Source organism: Schistocerca serialis, chromosome 6 (genome assembly GCF_023864345.2).
Source record: "Schistocerca serialis cubense isolate TAMUIC-IGC-003099 chromosome 6, iqSchSeri2.2, whole genome shotgun sequence".
In the NCBI taxonomy this organism is placed as follows: domain Eukaryota; kingdom Metazoa; phylum Arthropoda; class Insecta; order Orthoptera; family Acrididae; genus Schistocerca; species Schistocerca serialis.
In genome coordinates, this window is record NC_064643.1 from 265,086,491 (window position 1) to 265,114,488 (window position 27,998).

Below are 27,998 nucleotides of genomic sequence, written 5' to 3' on the forward strand. Positions count from 1 at the left end.
GGAGCTTAGCCTCGACTTACGTCTTTCAGTGCTCAGTCAGATTCTTCTCAGTATATTTTTCTCATTTGATGTGAATCTATTTCTTCCTCCTCTTCTACAGTGCCTTGTTTCTCTTGCGTGGCATTTCTATATACTCTTTCCACCTTCCAGCCATCCGTTCTTTGTTTAGCATTGGCTTTCCACCTCACCTCTTAATATACGTACGGGCGTTCTCTTTTCTGCAAAGGTCTTCAATTTTCCTCGTTCTTTAACTTAAATAGTTCTGTTATGTTCCTCGAATGACTTCTGAAATGTTTCTATTCCAGAGATTACAATAACCGTCAAAGTCATTCGTGGTGAAAATAATTAATTACAGCTTCAATCAGTGCACACTAACAATCGTCTCCTCAAGTTCAAGGCAATCAAATCGGTGCATATGGCAGTTTCAGACCACGGGGATTAACAGCTTGGCGTTCAATGTCGGACCACTTGGTATCCAGGAAGAACCATTGCGTCCCAGCACACCAGTGCAGAAGTTCGGAAAATTACGCGGCCTATGGCGACACGGATGAGGAAGTGCCAGCGCTATATAACGCGCTGCGGTTCCACAGAACTCCGTCGTCTCGAGGCTGATTCGGTGGCAGCAAGATACCACAGCAAAACCTTCAAGGTGAGTGCAGATTTTAAGAAAGAATGATTCAAATGATGATCTCACGTGCAGAAAGTTTGTCTTAAACTGAGAAGCCTTTATCTTTTGCACGCTATACCTCTTCTTATTTTCCCTGCTTGCAGAAAATATTGGAGAGAATTTCCGCCTTCTGCATGACACAGTTTATTTGTTTTTATCCATACAGCGATTTTCGTTTATTATTCCGTATCACATAGCGCAATCAGTTTTTCGTGTTGATAGTTTTATATGAACTATATATAGCTTGTGTTGTTTCCGATAAAGCTGTGTCGTCCACTGTTGTACTAAACATATTAAAACGCTTAGTTTCTCACTAACTGTGTTTTAACAGTTAAACGCGAACTTTGTTCTATTTTATCGCGAAAACATGGTCTGTGACTTCAGCTCATATGGTGTTATAGCTGTATAATGCTATACGATGCTACAGTAACAAATGAGATGGTGTCACAATGGAATAATCATTCATTTTTTGCATTTATATCGTATTTAGGATAAGGATAAAGTTGGAGCGGTATATTTGGTTGCTATGCAATACAACAGCACTTTCGCATACAGTTTAGTGCAAAACTTCAATACATTTCTCTAAACGGACCAAATTTCCTGTATCTGCAGCAGTCTTGCATCTTCGTATCTTGATGCAGCCGCCTTTATTTCCCTATCGTCTTCACTTTTACCCCCTCTAACTTACGACTCCATTCACACTACATACATTTCAAACACACCAATTATTAATTTTCACTCATCTAAAAGTAATTTTGCGGGCTTCTATAGGAAATTATTTTTCACGGTTACGCTGTTAATTGAGGAGTACCTTTCTTCCCAGGCCTCCTGGCGTTCCTGTCAACGATGAAGTCCCGTAGCGCCCATCTCTGTCCATTTCGTTTTTTTTTTAATCGATCACAACACACACTCCTTTATTCTGCTACCAAACTAACGCTACGTAAATACGTATTAACTTAGCCCCCGCAGTTTGTAAAAGAAGAGCATCTGAAAACAGTTTTCCACACAAAAGAAGTGCCTAATTCAGAGTATGTCATTAAGGGCCAAATACTTTTTGTCTTAAAGATACTAATTGAGGTAAACTATTGACGAAAACAATGAACATGTATTCAGCGTGAACCCGGTCCAATTCCTAAATCATATCAGGTGAACACCAGGGTAATTGGTTCAACAAGCCACGACCGATTTCGGCTCCGCCCCCTCCAAAACAAACCTACAGTTTCTTCCCTAATGACCTCGTTCAGGATGGCACGTTACACAGTAACTTGAATGTCAGCATGCCTTTCGCTCAGAGAACAAGTAAAGTGCGTCGTTTGTCAAACAGGTTGTCCGAACAGTTCATTTCTTGACCATTATACACGTCGGAAGGTCACTGCCCTAGTGATAGTGTTTGTGATCACATTTAACGTTCGTAATCATTTTATTCCCGCTTGCGTAGCTTCACGACAGATTAACAACGTTCCTATAATAGCTATAAATCTGGTACATCTTGTGTAGTCAATAGACAGAAAATGAGCTTGCTTTAGATTTCAAACGATCTATAGCATTCTAAGATGCGTCGCAAAAGTAGTTTTGAGGGAACATCTTGACAGCAGTCACCGCTCAGACTACTTCACAAATGTTTCCGACAAGTGACGGTAACGAAGTGGGGAAATTTGACTCAAGAGTGTCTCGCCTCCCCAGAAACAATTATTTCGACGTATAATCACCGGCGTCTCATATAGCATATGTCAGACTGTAGCTACACACATTCTGTAGTAAGACTCTTCACAGTGATCCATGAAGCGCTGTGGTACTCGTGGATGGCCCTCGCCAGTTGACATGATGAATAGACAGCAATATCAGAGTCTTCGCAGTTTCCGAAAAAAAGAAAAGTTATATCTGTTATAAAACTCATAATTGTCCAGGTTTAAAGAAAATGACATTTCTGTTTGACATCATGGGGTCACATGTCGAAAGAAAAAAAAAAAACAGAAAATAAAAGAACACACCATTCACGGGAAATTATTTATTATATGTATCTTCACAGTTAACAAATTTACAATAACAATCTGAATGTTATTTTACTTATTGTGAAATGGCTCCTTGGATCATGAACACTATCATTAGTGTTTTGTTTTTCCAACATTCCTCGTTCTATCTTGCCATATTTTGCATCATCAAACGTTTTCAAGAAAGAACGAAACAGTTTGCTGGGAGAACGCGTTAACTGTGATTAAATATGTATTCTTTCCAATCATAATCTAGTTACACATCGCCAGTTGATTCCAGGCTAATTGATTAGTTACTCGCACAGTAAATCCTACAGTCTTAAGACGCCACTCTCTTCTTGAATGCGATTTATTCGTTATTCCCCTTCGTGCAACGTTTCTAGAATTTATAAACTCCATTACTTACTCACAAGTATGTCATGACTCCAGGTGAAAAGTGCTCCTCCTTCGAAGACAAGAGGGGGCGGGACGTTCGACAAAATTCACTCGGTGTTGTACCTCACCTAGTGTGTGGAATCATCTTTCAAGAAAATTTTAATATAGTGGGGTCATTTTCATCGCTTTTGTGGTGTGAAAAAGTCTTAGTACACACAACGACGCGAAAACAAACTAAAAATGCAATTAGACGGGAAGTTGAAACATACTGCATCTCACGAGGCACGGGAGTGAGGTGCGCAGAATCATCATTCAAACCCGTCACGTCTGTTCCGCGAACGACGGCGCGGGCGGTGGCGGCAGCATTAGCTGAGTGCCTCGTACCGCTGCTTCGCCTTCTTCCAGCGCTGGGAACGGCGCGCGGCGGCGGCGTCTCCAGAAGGCGGCGGGGGCGGAGCGTCGCTGCCCAGGCCCGCGGTGCCGCGCTGCTCCGACAGCGGTATCTACAACACAACAGACACACTGCAGCCACAGAATGAAGGAGGCGCAGGGTTGGGTTGTTTGGGGAAGGAGACCAGACAACGAGGTCATCGGTCTCATCGGATTAGGGAAGGATGGGGAAGGAAGTCGGCCGTGCCCTTTCAAAGGAACCATCCCGGCATTTGCCTGGAGCGATTTAGGGAAATCACGGAAAACCTAAATGAGGATGGCCGGACGCGGGATTGAACCGTCGTCCTCCCGAATGCGAGTCCAGTGTCGAACCACTGCGCCACCTCGCTCGGTGGAGGCGCAGGCACCAACGGCACGCACACTGGGCTTTCTTCCGGATATCTGCAACATCTTAGTTGCAACGGGGTCCACGGCCAAAACAAATTTTCTGAATGGCGATAATCTGCCACATTGCGTGTCATTATTTGCAACAGAATATCCTTTCATGTAGTACTTTTTACTACGGCACAGTTTTGACCGTGCAGACATTTTCAAGTGTAGATACAGTTTAAACGTAAATACGTATTAACTTAGCCCCCGCAGTTTGTAAAAGAAGAGCATCTGAAAACAGTTTTCCACACAAAAGAAGTGCCTAATTCAGAGTATGTCATTAAGAGCCAAATACTTTTTGTCTTAAAGATACTAATTGAGGTAAACTATTGACGAAAACAATGGACATGTATTCAGCGTGAACCCGGTCCAATTCCTAAATCACATCAGGTGAACACCAGGGTAATTGGTTCAACAAGCCACGACCGATTTCGGCTCCGCCCCCTCCAAAACAAACCTACAATTTCTTCCATAATGACCTCGTTCAGGATGGCACGTTACACGCTCGATGAAAGATCCGTACCCAAACACTGGAAAGTTGCACAGGTCACACCAATATTCAAGAAAGGTAGTAGGAGCAATCCACTAAATTACAGGCCCATATAGTTAACGTAGATATGCAGCAGGATTTTAGAACATATATTGTGTTCGAACATTATGAATTACCTCGAAGAAAACGGTCTATTGACACACAGTCAACATGGGTTTAGAAAACATCGTTCCTGTGAAACAGAACTATCTCTTTATTCACATGAGGTGTTGAGTGCTATTGACAAGGGATTTCAGATCGATTCCGTATTTCTGGATTTCTGGAAGGCTTTTGACACTGTACCACACAAGCGGCTCATAGTGAAATTGCCTGCTTATGGAATATCGTCTCAATTATGTTACTGCATCTGTGATTTCCTGTCAGAGAGGTAACAGTTCGTAGTAATTGACGGAAAGTCGTCGAGTAAAACAGAAGTGATTTCTGGCGTTCCCCAGGGTAGTGTTATACGCCCTTTGCTTTTCCTTATCTATATAAAAGATTTGGGAGACAATCTGAGCAGCCGTCTTCGGTTGTTTGCAGATGACGCTGGCGTTTATCGACTAATAAAGTCATCAGAAAACCAAAACAAACTGCAAAACGATTTAGAAAAGATATCTGAATGGTGCGAAAAGTGGCAGTTGACCCTAAATAACGAAAAGTGTGCCGTCATCCACATGAGTGCTAAAAGGAACTCGTTAAACTTCGGTTACACGAAAAATCAGTCTAAACTAAAAGCCGTAAATTCAACTAAATACCTAGGTATTACAATAACGAACAACTTAAATTGGAAGGAACACATAGAAAATGTTGTGGGGAAGGCTAACCAAAGACTGCGTTTTATTGGCAGGACACTTACAAAATGTAACAGGTCTACTAAGGAGGCTGCCTACACTACGCTTGTCCGTCCTCTTTTAGAATACTGCTGCGCGGTGTGGGATCCTCACCAGATAGGACTGACGGAGTACATCGAAAATGTTCAAAGAAGGGCAGTACGTTTTGTATTGAAATGTAGGAGAGAGTGTCACAGAAATGATACAGGATTTCGGCTGGACATCATTAAAAGAGAGGCGTTTTTCGTTGCGACGCAATCTTCTCATGAAACTCCAATCACCAACTTTCTCCTCTGAATGCGAAAATATTTTGTTGACACCGACCTACATAGGGAGGAACGATCACCAAGATAAAATAAGGGAAATCAGAGCTCGTACGGAAAGATATAGGTGTTCATTCTTTCCGCGCGCTATACGATATTGGAATAATAGAGAATTGTGAAGGTGGTTCGATGAACCCTCTGCGAGGTACTTAACTGTGATTTGCAGAGTATCCATGTAGATGTAGATGCAGATAGATGTAGATTTACAAGTTTTTAGGTTGAAATAAAATAATCAAATGGTTTAAATGGCTCTGAGCACTATGGGACTTAACATCTATGGTCATCAGTCCCTTAGAACTTAGAACTACTTAAACCTAACTAACGTAAGGACATCACACAACACCCAGTCATCACGAGGCAAAATAATCACATGTCATTCTGAAGCAAATATAAAATCGTCTCCGATCTTCAGAAACTTGCAGAGGGAATACAAGTTTTCACTACAATCATCTTTCTAAAAATTTATGTCATGCATTTGTCTTTCTGGAGGAGTCCTTAGCTAACATTTTAAGTTGCCACTACTGCTTCTGGTCTAAGGTCGAAACATCTCCCACATAAATGAGTCGATCCTTCCTCCTCTTTTTTCATTTTCTAGTGCAGTTAACAGGCAGTAGTTCATTCCCACTAGGATATTTTTTCCTACAATTATGTCTGTCTCTGTAAACAGCTATGGCATTGAGATACTTGCATCAGCATACATATACCCCTCTCTGTCTTCTGTGTATTGATTACTGTATTCATCTTCATTCACTGTCATGTTCTCAAGAGTTACTGCAGCGGTAGTTATTCACTGTCACGAATAGGCCTTAGAGCATAAAGAGAATTTTACTATTGCTGCTTTGTTTTGCAAACTATTCCAACGTACACTCCAAATGAAGTTCGTGGTAGTCTTAAAAGAGGGTTAACCTTTCTTTTATAAGTTGATAATCGATAGATATAGAAAAAAACTCGCCAGGTGCGGGTAGGACTCGCGCTCCAGATAGATAGACAGATAGGCAGGCAGTTCACCCATCCCGGGAATCGAGAATGTCGACGACTTTTTCCTGTTACCGACATTAATAGTGGCAATATATGGGTCAGGGGATTCCAAGACTTTCGAGAATGCTTTAATTTTGAATTTGTAAAACAAATGAAACAGAAATAATTTTTGGTGTGATATAAATACGCATTAAAAAATTTCTGATTTTTTCTTTACTTCTACTGCGAAACCTTGTTTCTTCCAAATTTCATGATTCTAGGTCAACGGGAGGTACACTATACGCTTTGATGAGTGAGTTTGCCAGCATCAAAATATGTTATATAAATTGCCGTCTCTTTTGATTGGAATGACATAGGAGCTTAATGTTTTTACACCGCCAAAATTTCAATTTGATATATTTAACCGTACATTAGAAAAAGGCCTCTTAACAGACCGACAGACAGATAGGCAGCCGGATAACAAATGACTTTTTTTCGTGTGACATAATTACAATTAACAATTAATTTGCATATATTTATCTTTAAATGTTTTAAATACAACGCAATGTTTTCTTAAAAATTTTCATTCGCTATTTCACCCGCTCAGGGTTGAATTTTCAAAAACAGTAACAAAGAAGCCAAATACTAATTTTCATAGATTTAACTTTGAAAATGCTTTCATGATGAAAAAATTTCATAAAACTTTTCATCAGCTATTTCACTCCCTTAGGGAGGTGCTTCCAAAAACAATGAAACGCGTATTTTCGTTATTTCTAACCGAGAATTCAAATGTAGCTTTAAAAATTCTTCAGTAGTTCTGTAATAATGATGTATTTCCAAAAAAAAATTAAGCACTATTTTATCTCTTTAGTGACTGAATTTCTAAAAATTCTGAAAAACGTATTTTTTATTTCTGACTGGTAAATCAAATACCAATTTTCGTAGTTCTAGTATCAAAGTTGTCTTAATAGCGATAGATTTTTAAAAAAGCTTTCACCCGTTATTTCACCCCCTTACGACAGCAATTTCGAACAATCTCTTCTTAAACGATGCCTACAGAATATGATGAACACCCTCTCCAAGTTTCAGGTTTCTATCCTCAGCGTCTTTGGCTGGGCGATGATGAAGCATTGAATCAGTCTGGCCCTATTTCATGCCCTTCGGGGTTGAACTTTCAAAAACAGTGAAAAACGTCTTTGTTCACTTCTAACCGATGAACCAAATACCAGTTTTCAAAGATTTAGCTTTAAAAACGCTAATTAAATACTTTCATAAATCATTTCATGCCCAATTTCATCCTCCGCCCCTTAGGAGTTGAATTTCCAAAAACAATGAAATGCGTATTTTCTTTTAATTTCTAAAAAGCCAAATACAAAATTTCATAGATTTAGCTTCAGAAATTAAATATGTCCACAAAATCTGAATCCCTCTTTCACCCTCCTAGGGTTTTATTTCCAAGAATACTGAAACCCCGAAATCAAATACAAATTTGCATTGATGTAGCTTTAAACATACCTTAATTGTTTTTTTAACAATGATTTATTTTCAAAAAACTTTCATCCCCTATTTCATCCCTTACGGGTTGAATTTCCAAAAATGCCAAAATTCGTATCTTTTTCATTTCTGACAAAGGAAGCAAATACCAATTTTCATTGTTCTAGCTTCAAAATTGCCTTAATAACGTACGTTCACAAAGCCTTTCATCCCATATTTCACCCCCTTGGGAATGGAATATCGAAATATCCCTTGGTAAACTACGCTTACACCCTCTGCAAATCTCAAATTTCTATCCTCAGTGGTTTGCGCTGGACGATGATGAGTCAGTGAGTTAGTTTGTCGGAACATTGGCATTTTACATATGGAAGAAGATAGACGAAAATGACTGTCTTTAAGAAACTAAAATTTTACTTGTACTTCCAGTCACCTTTCTCGTCAGCACTATAGTTCCTTTAGCCGGCCGTGATGGCCGAGCGGTTCTAGGCGCTTCAGTCCGGAACCCCGCGACTGCTACGGTCGCAGGTTCGAATCCTGCCTCAGGCATGGATGTGTGTGATGTCCTTAGGTTAGTTAGGTTTAACTAGTTCTAAGTTCTAGGGGACTGATGACCTCAGATGTTAAGCCCATAGTGCTCAGAGCCATTTGAACTTTATAGTTCCTTTCCCCATCTCATCACCAATAAACTTAATGACGTTAACAGCAGCCCGTGCAGGCATTCACCTAGTCACGTGACCCAATTTGTTCACGGGCCTAGGGTTTCATTTGTCCAGTAACACACTCTTAAAACACATTGAGTTGGGTGGGGTTTGAAATAAACAGAAGACACCAGGCGTTTCCTGAAAAGCCGAACAGAACACAGGAAACTTCATCACAGATTGTTCACGAAACACTTCATGTCAAGTTGTTTATTTAAAGCCCGGCCACACCACAGTATTTTAACAATTTATGACCAAAGTATGTTTTGAGTAAAACTCAATTACGACCGTTTGGCGGGTTACACCACGCACTCGAAAATGGCTAAACAGCAGGAAGTGAGCAGTAGTGAAGAATACGAAATAAAAGCGGCCAGTGCAGCAGATGACTGTCACAAAGAAAATTCAGTAACTAACTCGCACAACTTAAGACACCTGTACACACTTCATGATTGGCTCTAAGCTGCAAACTGCCAGCATCCACTTCTGTAATGAAACTTCCTCTCACAGACTGAATGTGTTCTCACAACGATCAATCAAACGCGCTATCCTTACATTCCTCACAGCTTGACACTGTATATCTAACGTAAGGCGGGCACAGATAGCTCACTCAGTTAGTGGAGTGATTCCCCGGGTTGTGGAATAATTAAAACAACATGCGTTACGTAGTGTGTCACAAGGTTCCACAGTTAAGTTCCATGGTTATGCAGCATATCTATTCGTCCCTATACTCGAAGTTCATATGAATAAGGGAGAAGCTAGTTACCTTATAAGAAAAGCGTTACAGTTGATGTATAGACAAGTGCCATCTGTTAAGGCGATTCATACTTGAAACTTTGCATGCGAGCCAGACGGCGGCACTCCCACAGGTCTAGAACGAAACCTGCTAGTCACAGAATGTCGAGGCAATTTCCCTGATGTTACAGCTCTTGTGTTTTACAAAGTCATCCGTGACATATATGTGCCTTCCACTTCTATCTGAATTAATACCATTACGTTTCACCGCCGGTCTCGTGTGCTAACAATGAAGTTCGTGCACACGTGTTAGCCGTTTACACGTCACTGCTTCAGCCAGTAGTACATCACGAGGTTTGAACTGATCCAACATCGGTTATTTCTTAAGTCATTTTGTTACATTTGGGGTAGGTGAAGTAGAAACAGCCAGAAAGATAGGCGGCGAAAAGCAGGTAGAAACATTACGCTAGTTTAGTTTCCTATCGTTATCCATGTTTTTAAAAAAACGTTCATTCTAGTATGGTAGCTTTATGTGAAAAAGAAAAAAGAAGTTTGGATGCCAACACTACACTTACTATGCTCACAAGGCACTTTCTAATAATTTGGTCACTACAGCTCCACCAAGTACGGGAAGGATTTAATTAAAAACGAATCGTAGTTACGCGTGTAGATGTATGACATTATTACATGAGCATAGCTTTATATTTTTCATCACAAGCTCGTCCACAAACACGCAGACGATGAAGCTTGAAGATTGGCAATTACTTATTGGTCAATAATTCCGATGACAACTTGTTTAAAAAGCCGCTTTCATTCGTGATGGCGTGAAGATATTCCGTAACCTCCACCGCTGAAAAAATATACATCCCTTATCGCAACTCCGTCTGAAGAAGTTAGTGTACTGAGACTATCAATCGGTTAAACTGCTCCTGTTTTCTTAAAAAATCATCTTCCTGGAAAACGAGTTATCATTATTACTCTTTTGGCTACAAGTATGGTCATCTTTCAGCATAATGACGGATCCCAAGGACATTCTGACTGTAAGGTAGCATTTAATCAATAAGTAGGTTCCCTCGCCGTTTAGGTTCTTCAGTAACTGAGGTCTCGGTACGATACTGCATTACCATCTTGTCTGCAGAAATAAATAAAAAGCGAAGTCTGCAGGGCAAAAGTAAATAAAAACGTAAGTTAGTGACGAATTATAGGCGGTGTCACATTCGTATGCACCCATACGTCCTTAGAAAAGCTACACACACGCAGAGAGAGAGAGAGAGAGAGAGAGATGAAAAGAAATTTTTCAAAATTTAATTCGCCCTGTAAATTTCAACATTTTTTTTTTCTTTACATCATTTGTGTGACATATCTTCAATGCACCCTCTATAAACTGACGATACGTTCACGTGAAATTTTGAACTTTTACTTGTTCAAACTGCTGCACTCTTAAATAGTATCTATGCTAATGCTTAATGGCTCATCGTCATGAATTATAAGCGCACATCGTCAGAGTATGGAACGTGAGAGGACATTATGGCCTGCCTAGCTTAATGCCCTAAAGTGTGATCATTTTACCTTCTAGTGATGTTATGTATCTGATTTTGTTTCTCTTTCTCAAATTAGATAAATAAATACCCATTGTGCCAGAAGGCCTGTACACCCATCTCAGACTAATCAGTGTACTATAACATGCTGTGAATAGTACAAGTTGGTAATGACGTGTTAGAGACGGCCCGGAACTCGAGAAATGAGATACAATGAATAGTTCTCCGCGATCGCATACTCAGGACCTGATGGAAAAGAGGTCGTGTAGCGGCGAGGACGACTCATTACCTGAGCAAAAGCAGCCACAGGAAAGAAAAGATGTGAGCCGCATCGTACTGTCGTAGCGACAGGGGGCAAAGTCGGTATAACTAGAGTGCAGCCGCCAAGCCTTTCCGTGGCGAGACACCGGTCGGAGAAGCACCCGTCTCCTTGGCGCGCCGCGGGCGCCTTCTGCACGTACAGTGGGATTTTTCTTTGGCTTTGAGTGCACGGCTGCACTGCGGCAGTGGCGGTACTGAGCGCGCTCGCTCAAGTCTTTTTTTTTTTTTTTTTTTCCAGAGCAGCGCAGCGCAGTGCATGGTCGCGTGCCCCCGGCTCCACGTGCGCACAATGGATGGCCAGCGGCGGCGTCGCCGAGTGGGTTCTGCCCCTTCTCCCCACCCCACCCCCCCACCCCCCACCACACCCCGACCCTTTGCTAGCTGCGCTTATTTATTACCTGCCGTGCATGTCTGCCAGCGCCGCCGCTGCTGCAGCTCCTAATGCTTCCTCCTGCCGTGCCACGGGCCACCCACAAGGCTTCCTGGCTTCTGAGGCTCGTCGTCATAGAAGAACGGAAGAGCGAGGGGAGGGGTTGGGACTACGATAGCGGAGCGGGCCGTGCCTGCCACCCCGCGCCGCCGTCAACAAAGGCCACTGCAGCCATCTCGTTATGACGGGTGCAGCCAGGTGGAATGGTGCCGTAGCCGGGGGCGGCCGCGCCACGTGTCGGCCAGACGGCAGACGGTGCAGGGTAATCTGGGCTGCCCGGGCCCCCGTCCACCAGCCACCCACAGCAGGGCGAACACGGTCGATGTACTTACCTGCCACCCGGCCAGCCTCGAGGCCCGCCTGTCTGCCAGCTGCCAGCCACATAACAACACGATGCGCACGAGAGCAACGATCCGAAACGTCAGCCCGCCACGGTAACATCCTTCATATAGGAAGTGCATATATTCGCATGCTCTCATTCCGGCATGAAACTATTATTCTGGACAGTTCGATTCTGCACAAGTCTGGTCGCAACAGAGGAGGACTGATGCAGAAGCAGCACCTACTCGCGATGTATTGTAGTTAATTTTTTTTTAAATTATGAGCCGTCTTTAACTAGGTACAGTCTTTACATTATGAGTAACAACACAAAACTGCATCTCATAACAGCCTGTTCCTTAAACTGCTCTGCAATGTAATTTCCACTTAAATTGAGGCAGCTATGGTAACTAACAACCAACTTATCTATTTCCGTCTCGTAAATATCAGTCACCTGATTGGCTAACTACTCCTGAACAACCGATTTTGACGTCACTGTCTCTGTCGTAGCGCCGACCGCGTAAAGATTTTGTTTAAGTGCATGAAAAAGTGGTAATCACTGGACATTAGATAAGGGCTATATGGAATATTCTACTTGGGCCATATGTTGTCAGTCGCCATGCAGCAACGCGAATCCGTTAACTATCTTATCATGCCTTTCGGTTTTGAGTGCTCGGCGAAGTTTAGTTGATATCTCACAATGCATCTCATAGTTGAATGTGCTACCGTGGAACAAAAATCCACAAGCAACACACCTGCATCGCTCAGAATACAGTAAATATGTCTTTCTGAGCCGGCTGGTGTAGCCGTGCGGTTCTAGGCGCTTGTCGGGAACCGCGTGACCGCTAAGTCTAAGTTCCAGGGGACTGATGACCTCAGATGTTAAGTCCCACATTGCCCAGAGCCATTTGAACCATTTGTCTTTCCAAGGTGAAATTGTTTGACTGGACTTCGCTCTTTGCAACTTTCCTTCGTCTCAGCCTGGAAGAGGTGGTTTCGACCAACGTCTCACTTGGAGCCGCAAGCAGAATCCTCACACTCTTTGTTACACGAGACAAGTTACACGAAGAAGATTAACTACGTAACGTTTATGGGCGGAATCTGAACTACTGCACTTACAAAATAGTTTTAGTAATGGTCGCCAGCCTAATTTTGTCCTGCGAGATTGGGTTAAACTTGTCACTATTTCAATATCAAAAATAAAATGCCGTGTCGCACTCTGCAAGGGGCGATCAAAAAGATTCCATCTGAAGACTTATCTGCGGCGTATATGCAACGTAACATGACTCCGATTCGGGTATATACGAGTAGTGGAACAGAGTTGGTACGAGCGCATTTTGTTAGTGCGGGTTGCCTACATCAGGGGAAGGTATGCACTCAGGGGCAAGCCTGTTATTCTCCTTTGATTGACAGGTCATTAACTTATTGTTCTCCTTTGATTCACAGGTACTTAATCTATTGTTCTGCTAAAAGCATCCTTCATTTTGATTAAAAGGCAATTATCTATTGCTCCCCTGTCCCCTCACCCCCTCCCCCTCAGGATATCCCCCCATCGCTGCTGCAGGTGCACTTTCAGGTCTGAGTTATTGGAATTTATACAAATTAATCCATCAGAATTGTTATTGTAAAAACCTTTGCTGTTTTGAATTGTTGAAATTAGATTCTAAGCATGTGCAATCTGTCAGAATTATTGTAAAAGCTATGCTACTGGGGCTGTGGAATTTAGTTGTAATAGTAAAGAAAGTATCTCCACATTAGTGTTTAGCATAGATTTATAAAAAAAAAATTCCTACCAGTGTTGTTGTTGTAGTGTGTAAGTTAAAAATATTTCTGCATTGGAATAGCAAAGTCAATTTATACCCAGGATCAGTGTTGGGGCCTCTCCTGTTCCTTATTTATATAAATCACATGCCGTCTATGTTTCAAATAGGGCAATTCATGACACAAGTTCATGGCTTGTACGAAATAAATTATCGGTAAATCACAGTAAGAATCAGTTTTTACAGTTTCTAACACACAATCCAACACAACTCAACGTTTTAATTTCACAGAATGGGCATATGATTAGTGAAACTGAACAGTTCAAATTTCTTGGTGTTCAGATAGATAGTAAACTGTCGTGGAAAGCCCACGTTCAGGATCTTGTTCAAAGACTTAAGGCTGCCATTTTTACTATTTGAATGGTATCTGAAATAAGTGATCGTTCGACACGAAAAGTAGTCTAGTTTGCTTATTTTCATTCGCTTATGTCGTATGGTATTATATTTTGGGGTAACTCTTCCCATTTTCAAAGGATATTTTTGGCTCAGAAACGTGCAGTTCGGGCAATAAGTTGTGTAATTTCGCGAACCTCCTGTTGACCACTGTTCACTAGTTTGGATATTCTGACATTGCCCTCTCAATATATTCTTTATTGTCGTTTCTTGTTAACAATATCAGATTATTCCCAAGAATTAGCAGCTTTCACTCAGTTAATACTAGGCAGAAATCCAATAAGCATTTGGATCACACTTCTTTGACTCTTGTGCAAAAAGGTGTGCAGTATACTCCTGCACCCATTTTAGATAAGCTACCACAAGAATTTAAAAACCTTAGCATTAATCCACGCGCTTTCAAATCGAAACTGAAGAGTTTCCTCTTCGCTCACTCCTATTCTGTCAAGTAGTTCCTTGAAAAATTAAGCTGATTCCTATGTTATATTGTTGATTGCGTTTACCTAAACTTATGGCATGTCTTTTTTTGGGTTGATAAACATTTTATTTTATCTCTTATTACTCTTATGCTGTAATTTCATGTACGGACATGTTCCATGATTTTAGATATTTGCTCCTCAATTTGGTCCTACGAAACTAGACATCGAGGTCAACAGATCTGCCAGTCACAACACCGCACTTAAGGTTCCACGAAAAAAACTGTAATTTATTTTCTTAAATTAGATCTCACCCAGTCCATCTCTTTCGCTAAACACCATAATCAGCTAACCAATAGCCAATAGCCACAGGCTACTACACGGTTAACAGTCACCTAGAAAACCAGAAAATAAGTAATGGAATTCCAGGTCCGTGGATGGGAGTGTCAATTCTTGTAAGCTTTCGTATTGGTAAAATAACTTCGTTGATAACAAAGGATAAAAAACTACTGATTCCAAAAATGTTAAAAACTTTTAAACACGAAGCCCAACGATTTGCCTCCCTCACCCAGAAGGAATGCTGGCGGATTCCTCGATTTCGCGAGCTCCCATTTACGCCCAAAAATCTTCAAACATTCCAACCAGCCGATAACTAAGGGCGAAATCGTAAAGTATCTGTTTTCTTGAACTTTACAACTTTGAGCATCAAGTCTTCGGATATGAAAGGTCGTCACCCACATTGCACTTCATCGGGAGCAAGAGACTGACAATATTCAAGCACTCTAACCCATTTTCTTGCCATCCCATCAGTCATAGTGTTTCCTCCGTAAATTACATTAATCTGCCGATGAATTTAAGACAGTTTTCACATCTTTTGCAGACAGCAAACGAATCAATGCGCGCATTTCACACCGGAGGCGACATTTTCAGTTACCCATGGCATTATAAATAACCACAAACAACTACGACGAATGCTTCTGTTTGGTGTACGTGCGTAGCCAATAGGCCCAGACATTGAGTGTGCATCACCTACCGCAGCAGTACTATATTTAAAAACGATACTTCCTTAAGAAAAAAGAACCCTACCTAGCAGCGTGCCAAGAGCAGGGTTCCGAAACCCACAAATGAGATGTCATTTCATGACTCCTAAACTGTCGATCACATTCGAAGATTGCCTGAGAAGGGGAAAGACATGCTGTGTAAATGTGCTAATTTACAGATTGCACTAATAGCTGTAATTTTTAGAACCTTACCATAACAGTAATAGCTGAACCTTCAGTTGCACATGAACATATTCTCTCCCGAGTCATTATAATTCCTTACTATTACATGCAAGAGCATTTGTCATAACAATTTGCACAGTATTTCAGAAGCGAAAATTTACGTCTCAAAGAATTTCAAGCCGCAAACACTCGTTTCTCAAACATCTGTGCTACACTCCATCAACTTGTACACAGGAATACTCACAAGTACCTGCAGGGTTTCGGAAGGTGACTACTCGAACGCTGCAAGACATACAGAAAAGAGACATATCAATAGAAAGTGTGTCAGTACATGTGTGCGGTTCACTGAAGTCGCTGCTGCTGCCGAGAAGGCGCAAAGACAGCAGTCCGCCTTGGAACTCTGTTCACTGGTTTGCCTATCTGCTGGGGCGAGCTAATTTCTTGTGACGATTTAGAGTCGATGATTTGACACGCCTGTCACTTAGTGGTGCGCTCTGCAATTACACCAGGTCGTTTATTACGAATCGAAACTCGGAGAGATTCAATGTTAGGTGTCCTTTCCTGTATGGTTTACGCGCAGTAGTCATTTGAAACCCTGGAAGTACTTGTGAAAAACCCTGTATTGAGGGCAAATGATGTACATTTTAAAATTCACATTTTTCGCGTTGGTAAATGTGCATCCTTCGACGTGTAAGTCATGAAATTAACAGTGACATACTTCAAAAAATCGAGACATAAATCACAAATGGCTGCTCGTTTTGATTCAACCATCCTCTGGTCCTAACAAGATAGCATAAGACTTGACAAATATTTTATTTGGTTTTGCTGTCGTATCAACGGCATCTGCTCCGGTGTAGTTACTCATATCAGCTGAATAGCAGATGTTCAAGATCCCCGACTAGGTCTCTCTGTCCTAATTTAGATTTTTAGTGTAATGTCGCTATGAAGTATTTCTGTTCATCATGCAGGCTTAACAAAATGTTGCAGGGAAGGTCGTTATGCAGTTTATCAGTTACCAGTACTACATTCGTCTTGTGTGTCTTTTCTTATAGTAACAGTCTTCCACACACACACACACACACACACACACACACACACAAATACAAAAAGAGTATCAGATCGGATCGGCATCTGTCAACATGAATGTGGAAAGCTGTCAATAAACTTCACAGTTCCGCCATGCTTTCCACACGAACGCACTGTGCAAATCCATGTCTTCTACCCGCAGACTAACAAAGAGAAGAACACAGGTATATCCAACAGTTCGGGAATGAATTTCCGAAGGTTGTTGCAACATTATCAAGTCGGCAGTGTTAAACGGTCATTACTCTCTTACTTACATTATACATAATAATCTAGCTGAGAGTTATATCTTCCAAATATCGACGATCTTATGTTTTAACTGTAGTTCTTCAGCTACGAGGGTCACTCCAAAAGAAATGCACACTATTTTTTTAAATTTATCTTTTTTTTCTACATGTTTGAAAGGTATACAGTGTGTAGATACATCTTTTAGGAACAATATTTTCATTTCTCCACATAATTTCCATCCCTCTCAACTGTCTTACGCCATCTTGGAACCAGCGCCTGTATATCCGCATGGTAAAATTCTGGACCAACCTGTAGGAGACACCGTTTGAAGGTGTGCACAAGGGAGTCATCATCTTCAAACTTTGTTCCACGAAGAGAGTCTCTCAGTTTCCCAAAGAGATGATAGTCACATGGAGCCAGGTCAGGACTGTAACGCGGGTGTTTCAGTGTAGTCCATCCGAGTTTTATGATCGCTTCCATGGTTTTTTGACTGACATGTGGACGTGCATTGTCGTGCAACAGCAAAACATCCTGCTTTTGCCGATGTGGTCGAACACGACTCAGTCGAGCTTGAAGTTTCTTCAGTGTCGTCACATATGCGTCAGAATTTATGGTAGTTCCACTTGGCATGATGTCTACAAGCAAGAGTCCTTCGGAATTGAAAAACACCGTAGCAGTAATTTTTCCAGCAGAAACGGTGGTTTTTAATTTTTTTTTTCTTGGGTGAATTTGCATGATGCCACGCCATTGACTGCCTCCTCTTCTCTGGTGAAAAATGATGGAGCCATGTTTCATCATCTGTCACATTTCTTCCAAGAAATTCATCTCCACCATTCTCGTACTGTTCCAAAAGTTCGCTGCATACCGTTTTACTTGTTTCTTTTGAGCCACCGTCAACATCCTGGGAACCCACCTGGCACAAACCTTTTTTAACGCCAACACTTTCAGTATTCTGCAAACACTTCCTTCCCCTATCCCAGCATAGCGTGACAATTCGTTCACTGAGATGCGTCTGTCAGCAGTCACCAATTCGTTAACTCTCTGCACAGTGTCTGGAGTGTGTGCGGTACGAGGCCTGCCGCTGCGAGGACAATCCACAATATTGCCGTGCCCGCTTTCATCACGTAACCTGCTTGCCCACCGACTAACTGTACTGCGATCGACAGCAGCATCTTCATACACCTTTTTCAACCTCTTGTGGATGATTCCCACTGTCTCGTTTTCACAGCACAGGAATTCTATGACAGCACGTTGCTTCTGACGAACGTCACGTCAAGTGTAGCAGCCATCTTGAAGGCATGCTGTGACGGCGGCACTCAAGGGAATAGGTGGAACTAAGTTTGAAAACAAGCGGGAAGCATGTATCTACACACTGTAAAACTTTCACACATGCAGAATGAAAACTGTATTTTTACAAAAATAGTGTACATTTCTTTTGGAGTGACCCTCGTAGAACTGTAGACTGACTCCTCCTGATTCCTCCACATTTCTTATCTCTATTCGGCTGCGAAATTCTGTAACTTCCTTCTAGTGCAGCCTCTTTCCCAAGTTTCTGCTCCATATCTAGAGCGTACCACAGACTACTACTGTCCACAGATGTAAGTTAAGAGTCGGACTGAGTAAACTGTTGACAGTGTTCCACAGCATTCATACGGACATAATCGTGGTTTTAGGCAACTTCTGCGCGGGATTAGCCGAGAGGTCTACGGCGCTGCAGACCACGGACTGTGCGGCTGGTCCCGGCGGAGGTTCGAGTCCTCCCTAGGGCATGGGTGTGTGTGTTTGTCCTTAGGATAATTTAGATTAAGTGGTGTGTAAGCTTAGGGACTTATGACCTTAGCAGATAAGTCCCATAAGATTTCACACACATCTGATCATCATCTTAGCGAACTTCTCAGGCGTAATTTTACTCTGGCTTCCTTTTGTATTACAGATGAGCGCGCTGACGTTTTTGCTATTAATGCTGGGTGTCGCCGCCTTGAGCGAAGGAAGAAGATTTGTGTTCGAGAACAGACGCGGAGAGACTGTGTGGGTGGGCGCCCTTGGGAACGCAGGAAAGGGAACTCCCGAAAGAGGCGGTTGGGAGATGCGCCCTGGTTCTTCGGTAAGTTGCCAGTCTTATCACAAATGGTTGTCATTTTTCTGCTATATACGCTTGCTATATGAAATACCCCTGAATGCACAGGGATACCTAAACGTGGTCTTCTATTTTCCATTGTAATAGAGAAATATGTCATCATAACATTCATACACTAATCAGATTCAGAAGGATGTACGTTGCAGTAGGTACTGGGAGATGAAGAAGCTTGCACAGGATAGAGTAGCATGGAGAGCTGCATCAAACCAGTCTCAGGACTGAAGACCACAACAACAACAACAATATGAAATACCCCCCCATGAACCATGGAACTTGCCGTTGGTGGGGAGGCTTGCGTGCCTCAGCGATACAGATGGCCGTACCGTAGGTGCAACCACAACGGAGGGGTATCTGTTGAGAGGCCTGACAAACATGTGGTTCCTGAAGAGGGGCAGCAGCCTTTTCAGTAGTTGCAGGGGCAACAGTCTGGATGATTGACTGATCTGGCCTTGTAACATTAACCAAAATGGCCTTGCTGTGCTGGTACTGCGAACGGCTGAAAGCAAAGGGAAACTACAGCCGTAATTTCTCCCGAGGACATGCAGCTTTACTGTATGATTAAATGATGATGGCGTCCTCTTGGGTAAAATATTCCGGAGGTAAAATAGTCCCCCATTCGGATCTCCGGGCGGGGACTACTCAAGACAACGTCATTATCAGGAGAAAGAAAACTGGCATTCTACGGATCGGAGCGTGGAATGTCAGATCCCTTAATCGGGCAGGTAGGTTAGAAAATTTAAAAAGGGAAATGGATAGGTTAAAGTTAGATATAGTGGGAATTAGTGAAGTTCGGTGGCAGGAGGAACAAGATTTTTGGTCAGGTGATTACAGGGTTATAAATACAAAATCAAATAGGGGTAATGCAGGAGTAGGTTTAATAATGAATAAAAAATAGGAGTGCGAGTTAGCTACTACAAACAGCATAGTGAACGCATTATTGTGGCCAAGATAGACACGAAGCCCATGCTTGCTACAGTAGTACAAGTTTATATGCCAACTAGCTCTGCAGATAATGAAGAAATAGATGAAATGTATGACGAGATAAAAGAAATTATTCAGGTAGTGAAGGGAGACGAAAATTTAATAGTCATGGGTGACCGGAATTCGTCAGTAGGAAAAGGGAGGGAAGGAAACATAGTAGGTGAATATGGATTGGGGGGAAGGAATGAGAGAGGAAGCCGCCTTGTAGAATATTGCACAGAACATAACTTAATCATAGCTAACACTTGGTTCAAGAATCATAAAAGAAGATTGTACACCTGGAAGAATCCTGGAGATACTAAAAGGTATCAGATAGATTATATAATGGTAAGACAGAGATTTAGGAACCAGGTTTTAAATTGTAAGACATTTCCTGGGGCAGATGTCGATTCTGACCACAATCTATTGGTTATGAACTGCAGATTGAAACTGAGAAAACTGCAAAAAGGTGGGAATTTAAGGAGATGGGACCTGGATAAACTGAAAGAACCAGAGGTTGTAGAGAGTTTCAGGGAGAGCATAAGGGAACAATTGACAGGAATGGGGGAAAGATACACAGTAGAAGAAAAATGGGTAGCTCTGAGGGATGAAGTAGTGAAGGCAGCAGACGATCAAGTAGGTAAAAAGACGAGGGCTAATAGAAATCCTTGGGTAACAGAAGAAATATTGAATTTAATTGATGAAAGGACAAAATATAAAAATGCAGTAAATGAAGCAGGCAAAAAGGAATACAAACGTCTCAAAAATGAAATCGACAGGGACTAAGCAGGGATGGCTAGAGGACAAATGTAAGAATGTACAGGCTTGTCTCACTAGGGGTAAGATAGATACTGCCTACAGGAAAATTAAAGAGACCTTTGGAGAGAAGAGAACCACTTACATGAATATCAAGAGCTCAGATGGGAACCCAGAACTATTAGTTTAATAAGTCACAGCTGCAAAATACTAACGCGAATTCTTTACAGACGAATGGAAAAACTGGTAGAAGCCGACCTCGGGGAAGATCAGTTTGGATTCCGTAGAAATGTTGGAACACGTGAGGCAATACTGACCTTACGACTTATCTTAGAAGAAAGATTAAGAAAAGGCAAAACTACGTTTCTAGCATTTGTAGACTTAGAGAAAGCTTTTGACAATGTTAACCGGAATACTCTCTTTCAAATTCTGAAGGTGGCAGGGGTAAAATACAGGGAGCGAAAGGCTATTTACAATTTGTACAGAAACCAGATGGCAGTTATAAGAGTCGAGGGGCATGAAAGGGAAGCAGTGGTTCGGAAAGGAGTGAGACAGGGTTTTAGCCTCTCCCCGATGTTATTCAATCTGTATATTGAGCAAGCAGTAAAGGAAACAAAAGAAAAATTCGGAGTAGGTATTAAAATTCATGGAGAAGAAATAAAAACTTTGAGGTTCGCCGATGACATTGTAATTCTGTCAGAGACAGCAAAGGACCTGGAAGAGCAGTTGAACGGAATGGACAGTGTCTTGAAAGGAGGATATAAGATGAACATCAACAAAAGCAAAACGAGGATAATGGAATGTAGTCAAATTAAGTCGGGTGATGCTGAGGGAATTAGATTAGGAAATGACACACTTAAAGTAGTAAAGGAGTTTTGCTATTTAGGGAGTAAAATAACTGATGATGGTCGAAGTAGAGAGGATATAAAATGTAGACTGGCAATGGCAAGGAAAGCGTTTTCTGAAGAAGAGAAATTTGTTAACATCGAGTATAGATTTAAGTGTCAGAAGTCGTTTCTGAAAGTATTTGTATGGAGTGTAGCCCTGTATGGAAGTGAAACATGAACGATAACTAGTTTGGTCAAGAAGAGAATAGAAGCTTTCGAAATGTGGTGCTACAGAAGAATGCTGAAGATAAGGTGAGTAGATCACGTAACTAATGAGGAGGTATTGAATAGGATTGGGGAGAGGAGAAGTTTGTGGCACAACTTGACTATAAGAAGGGATCGGTTGGTAGGACATGTTTTGAGGCATCGAGGGATCACAAATTTAGCCTTGGAGGGCACCGTGGAGGGTAAAAATCGTAGAGGGAGACCAAGAGATGAATACACTAAGCAGATTCAGAAGGATGTTGGTTGCAGTAGGTACTGGGAGATGAAGAAACTTGCACAGGGTAGAGTAGCATGGAGAGCTGCATCAAACCAGTCTCAGGACTGAAGACCACAACAACAACAACAACAATATGAAATACCCCTGAATCCACAGGGATACCTAAACGTGGTCTTCTATTTTCCATTGTAATAGAGAAATATGTCATCATAACATTCATTTTCATCACTTAAACATTGACACATAAAAAGCCGTAATTAATATGTATTACATTCTCCAATAGCAAAAGATGCCCAAAAGCCTTTATTTCACACAGTCTAATAACTTTATCATTATGTTTAATACATTTAGTTATTTGAGAATAAACTGCCAAGAATGTCTTGATATTTGAAGAACGAATATTTGATATATGTGGTAGGGGACCCTGGCATAAAAAGTGCAGTTTTGAAGGTTTAACAAGAATTGCGATCACATTAAGAAATGAAAGATACAGTTTCCATTCTCATCGAGGGGTGTATTAACAGGTCACCATCAACGTGGACGATTCATGGGCAGGCCGTTTCTGGGGTCGCACTGGCTGCTCATTCGACGGCTCCGGACGTGGCAGATGCCGGACTGGAGACTGCGGCAACAGGCTGCACTGCAACGGCGCCGGCGGCCAGCCTCCTGCGACGCTCGCAGAAGTCACCCTGGGCGGGTGGGGCGGTCAGGACTACTACGACATCAGTCTCGTTGATGGCTTCAATATCCCCGTCACGGTGAGTGCAGCAATTTTCCCTCAGTAAATTTACGTGTCCTTCCTGGGCGCTAGTCTCGAGGCAGAAAACTACTGTAGTATTATGACAAAGAGGCAATTACACACCGCGTGTCGATATTTACGAGACCAGCATAAAAATAATCTCTTCAGGAAAATATGTAATTATAAGAGGGGTCATAGCGTGTAGTCTTTCACGGGCCGGCGTCTTCAGTAATTAAAATTTCCGGGCTAAGAGGCCGTGGCCCAATAGTAGAAATACTTCTCCCTTTTGTCATATGGAATCACGGTGAAGAAGAACTGAACCGTTTTTTGAAACATTTGAATAGCATCATTTCAAAAATACAATTCACTATGGTGACAGAAAGTAATGCACATTAATTTTTTTGACGTCTCAGTGATTAAACGAGCAGATGGGACTCTGGGTCACAACGTCTACAGAAAAGATACGCATACCGATCGTTATCTTCATAAGGATTCAAACCATCATCCCAGGCAGAAGAGAGGTATTATCAAGACATTGGTGGACAGGGCTAATAAAATCTGTGAGCCAGCTTATTTGCAAGAGGAACTAAATCACTTGCGAACCGCTTTCCAGAAAAATGGGTACGCTGGAAAGGAGATAGATCGAGCACTCCATCCCAGAATAAAAGTGTCCGAAAACGTGCAACAACAACAACCATCGGTGAGGAAAGTTTTTCTTCCATTCATCCACAATATTACTGACCCTATCGGGAAAGTGCTGGCCGAGTTCAGAGTTGAAACAATCTTCAGACCCACCAAGAAGATTAGTGAATGCTTAAGATCGGCGAAAGATGCACGACACCCTTTAGCTACTCCTGGTGTGTATAAGATTCCGTGTAGTTGTGGGAAGGTTTACATTGGAACCACACAAAGAAGTATCAATACTCGCCTAACTGAACATAAAAGAAATACGGACAAATCGGCTGTAGCGGAACATGTTTTTGAAACGGGTGACCATGAAATAAAGTTTAGTGAGACGAGCGTGCTAGCTAAGACATCGCATTATTATGCACGTATGTATAGAGAGGCTGTAGAGATTTTTAAACACCACAATAATTTTAACGGGAAAGAAGAAGGCTTGAAGTTAGATAAGATATGGCGATCGACTTTGTACCAAAGATGTGACAATCGATTACCTTCGATCGAGAGTAATGACGCCAGCCAGAGATAGTTTTACTGTTGACAACACGTGACGAGTGGTGGCGCCCTCTATACGCCCTATACAAACAGGACCTCCACGGCCTAGCAGCCAGTCGTAGACTCACCTCAGATGATGCTGCCCGCAGCTGGCAACGAAACGTCAGGGAGAAGTATTTCTACTATTGGACCACGGCCTCTTAGCCCGGAAGTTTTAATTACTGACTATAAGAGGGGTGTTCATGAAGTTTTAACTATTATCTCGAAAAACTCCAGATGCGTCCATGAAACATGACGATGCTCTTAGTCCTTCTCTACACATCTACTCGTCAATGTGACACATTTTTCCCAACGATGTATGACGTGTTGGAGACTTTGATTGGAAAAGTCTCTTTTTTGGCTATTCAGGAAGGGTTCCACCTCGAAAACAACTTCGTCGTCATCCTAGAACTGCCTGCCACGGGATGGTTGCTTCACCAGAGGAAAGAGGAAGAAATCACTGGGTGTCATGTCGAGCTATTACGGGGGTGAGGCAACTACTGATATTTTGAGGAAGCACCAACAGTGAGAGTGTTCTGCACAGAATCTGCTCGGGCGTTGTCGTGGTGCATATCCGCACCTCTTGGGCAGCTTCCCACAAACTTTCATCCTCACAGCTTCCTGTACCCTTGTCAGGTAATTTTGTCCTGTGATGGTTCGGCAGTTGCGACCATAATCTTTAGCACTACACCATGGGTATCAGCTTGCCTAATGATGGCTGGATTTTGGCCTTTTCGCCGGCGAACCCATATGTTGCCACTATTTGCTTTGCTTCTTTGTCTCGGAGTCGTAACGCTCGACCATGGTAACTAGACGGCTAAGGAATTCATATTCATTGACCTGACACGGTTGTAACATTTCCTCTGCTGCTCGGTTCAGCGGGTCAGAAGGCGCGGAACCTAGTGGGCTGCGACCTTAGTCCGATTCAAAAATTTCGTCCGAGATGATGAAAACTGACTCATGACTGATTTTCACTTTATCCACTGTCGCTTCGAATATGACTCGCCGGCTTCGAAAACTAGGACTCCGTTTGTATTATTGTTACCAGTGCTTCTGAGAAAGATGGTCTGTCACTTCGTTCGCCGCTATTCAGAGTTACTGATCGCAATGGAAGCGTCTGCGCCACCTAAACCATTGTGTCATATAACGATGGTGCAATGTTACCGTAAGTTTCCATCATGGATTGTTGCAGCCTTGTTCCCCTTCGGATTCAGAAAAAAAAATCACAGAACGAGACCCTACTTAATTAAATGGGCTGCGCCGTACTAAACTGGCTGCTCTAGCTGCGCGCTACGGTACTGTGCGCAGGGATTTCAATGTGTACGAGCACTCAGATTTGTACCTGCAAGCAAACAAAAAAGTTAATTACGCAACTTTTTGTTTTGAGGTGATAAGCAAAACGTCACGACTACCCTTCTTATTTATAACCTTTTTTGTGAACTGGGATAATTAATAAAATAAAACTAGCATTTGAAGTAGTAAAGGGTACAGCGATCAGTCGGAATGGTGTTTACTGCATATATAGATTTCGGTCACTGTGTGGCCATTTTCAGCGCAGTAAATGTAAATTAAAACATTAGAAACACTTGTATATGCAGACAGTACCAACCGGACTATTCATTTCAGAGGGCCGGCCGGAGTGGCCGAGAGGTTCTAGGCGCTACAGTCTGGAACCGCGCGACCGCTACAGTCGCAGGTTCGAATCCTGCCTCGAGCATGGATGTGTGTGATGTCCTTAGGTTAGTTAGGTTTAAGTAGTCTTAAGTTCTAGGGACTGGTGACCTCACAAGTTAAGTCCCATAGTGCTCAGAGCCATTTGAACCATTTCAGAGGCTGGGCCGCTCTGACTTCGATACCACACTGGAAGCAAATTCTGTAAATACACAGAGGTATACTAAAGTCCTGGGGGCACCGCAAAGAGGCGCAATCACTACAGGGCTCTATCCTGAAAAATATATTTAGTCAACAGTGCAGATGTTGTTGACTGAGTCGTTAGTTAATGTTTCTGGACCCAACTAGGACTGATAAATTCAGTTTCTCAACAGTGGTATGTATCAATGTCTGTTAACCTGTGACGAAAATCAACATTTCTGTTGGAATATACATTAGGGACAGCCCCACAACTGTCCTTTCAATGTTCCCTAGAACACTGTAAGAAAAACCACCTCTTCCGAAGACGAAAGCCTCCAGGATTAAGTCTGCCGGAGTGGCCGAGCGGTTCTAGGCGCTACAGTCTGGAACCGCGCGACCGCAACGGTCGCAGGTTCGAATCCTGCCTCGGGCAGTTTCAAGTCCTAGGGGACTGATGACCTCAGCAGTTAAGTCCCATAGTGCTCAGAGCCATTTGGACCATTTTTGAACCCCTAGGATGAAATTTTCAACGCATTCTAAATCTCTAAAATTTGTTGAGAGAAGAAACGGTGTTTGTTGAGAGAAGAAACGGAGTTATTCGTATTTTCAGTTAAAGAGGCGCGCTTTTCTGTAGTCATATCTATGGCAGAGCTCCCGGACTGAGACACGCAACCTCACCCGCCGTTCCGCGTGTTCCAGATGGAGCCCATCGACAGGCGAGGCGGCGGCGACCACTACCGCTGCAACCCCGCATCCTGCCGCGCCGACATAAACGCGCAGTGCCCGCCTGAGCTCCGCTCCGACGGCGGCTGCAAGAGCGCATGCCTCGCCTTCAACACGGACCAGTACTGCTGCCGCGGCAGCTTCGGCACGCCACAAACCTGCAGGGCCTCTTCGTGGCCGAGGAACTACCCCGCCTTCTTCAAGAACCTGTGTCCCGACGCCTACAGCTACGCCTACGACGACCGACGGAGCACCTTCACTTGCGAAAAAACAGCCTATAGGATCATCTTTAGTTGAGCCACTGTTAGGAACACATGATTCACTTTCCTTCAACAACCCAGGCTTTTAACAATCTGTTGCAATACTTTTTTTAATAAGTGAATAAACAAATAAAGTAACTTTTTACTGCTAGATGAACAAACACATTCAATTTACGGTGGATTTTACGACTCGATTACATGAATGAACTCTTGATTAAAACACAAATTTCATTTCACTCTAGACGATAACAATAAACGAAACCTTTGAAGCAATAGTCCAACATAAATGACGAATGATTTTCATATTGTACAGGCTGTATACTGAATGAGATTTTCACTCTGCAGCGGAATGTGCGCTGATAGGAAACTTTCTGGCAGATTAAAACTGTGTGCCGGACCGAGAGGTTAGCAGGAGAGCTTCTGTAAAGTTTGGAAGGTAGGAGACGAGGTACTGGCAGAAGTAAAGCTGTGAGGAGGGGGGCGTGAGTCGTGCTTGGATAGCTCAGTTGGAAGAGCACTTGGCCGCGAAAGGCAAGGTCCCGTGTTCGAGTCTCGGTCCGGCACACAGTTTTAATCTGCCAGGAAGTTTCAGGTTGTATGCTGTATACTGTTTACATCTACATCTACATTTATACTCCGAAATCCACCCAACGGTGTGTGGCGGAGGGCATTTTACGTGCCACTGTTATTACCTCCCTTCCCTGTTCCAGTCGCGTATGGTTCGCGGGAAGAACGACTGCCGGAAAGCCTCTGTGCGCGCTCGAATCTCTCTAATTTTACATTCTTGATCTCCTCGGGAGGTATAAGTAGGGGGAAGCAATATATTCGACACCTCATCCAGAA

At 42.6% G+C, this 27,998-nt stretch overlaps 2 protein-coding genes across 3 annotated transcripts in view; one reads left to right on the top strand and one right to left on the bottom strand.

The window, feature by feature from the left end:
• The first annotated feature begins 539 nt into the window (after positions 1-539).
• LOC126484163 (uncharacterized) lies at positions 540-27,306 on the top strand. The gene is made up of 4 exons (XM_050107564.1): positions 540-649; positions 19,119-19,289; positions 22,892-23,125; positions 26,872-27,306. Exons 1-4 carry the CDS (start codon positions 548-550, stop codon positions 27,190-27,192), a joined length of 828 nt encoding a protein of 275 aa, XP_049963521.1. The 5' UTR covers positions 540-547; the 3' UTR covers positions 27,193-27,306.
• Positions 2,661-27,998, bottom strand: part of LOC126484162 (angiogenic factor with G patch and FHA domains 1) — a 288,690-nt gene continuing 263,352 nt past the window's right edge. For both annotated transcript variants that reach the window (XM_050107562.1, XM_050107563.1), the window contains exon 9: positions 2,661-3,536. In XM_050107562.1, the coding sequence (XP_049963519.1) occupies positions 3,399-3,536 (138 nt within the window). In that variant the 3' untranslated portion in view covers positions 2,661-3,398. The remainder of the gene's footprint in view (positions 3,537-27,998) is intronic.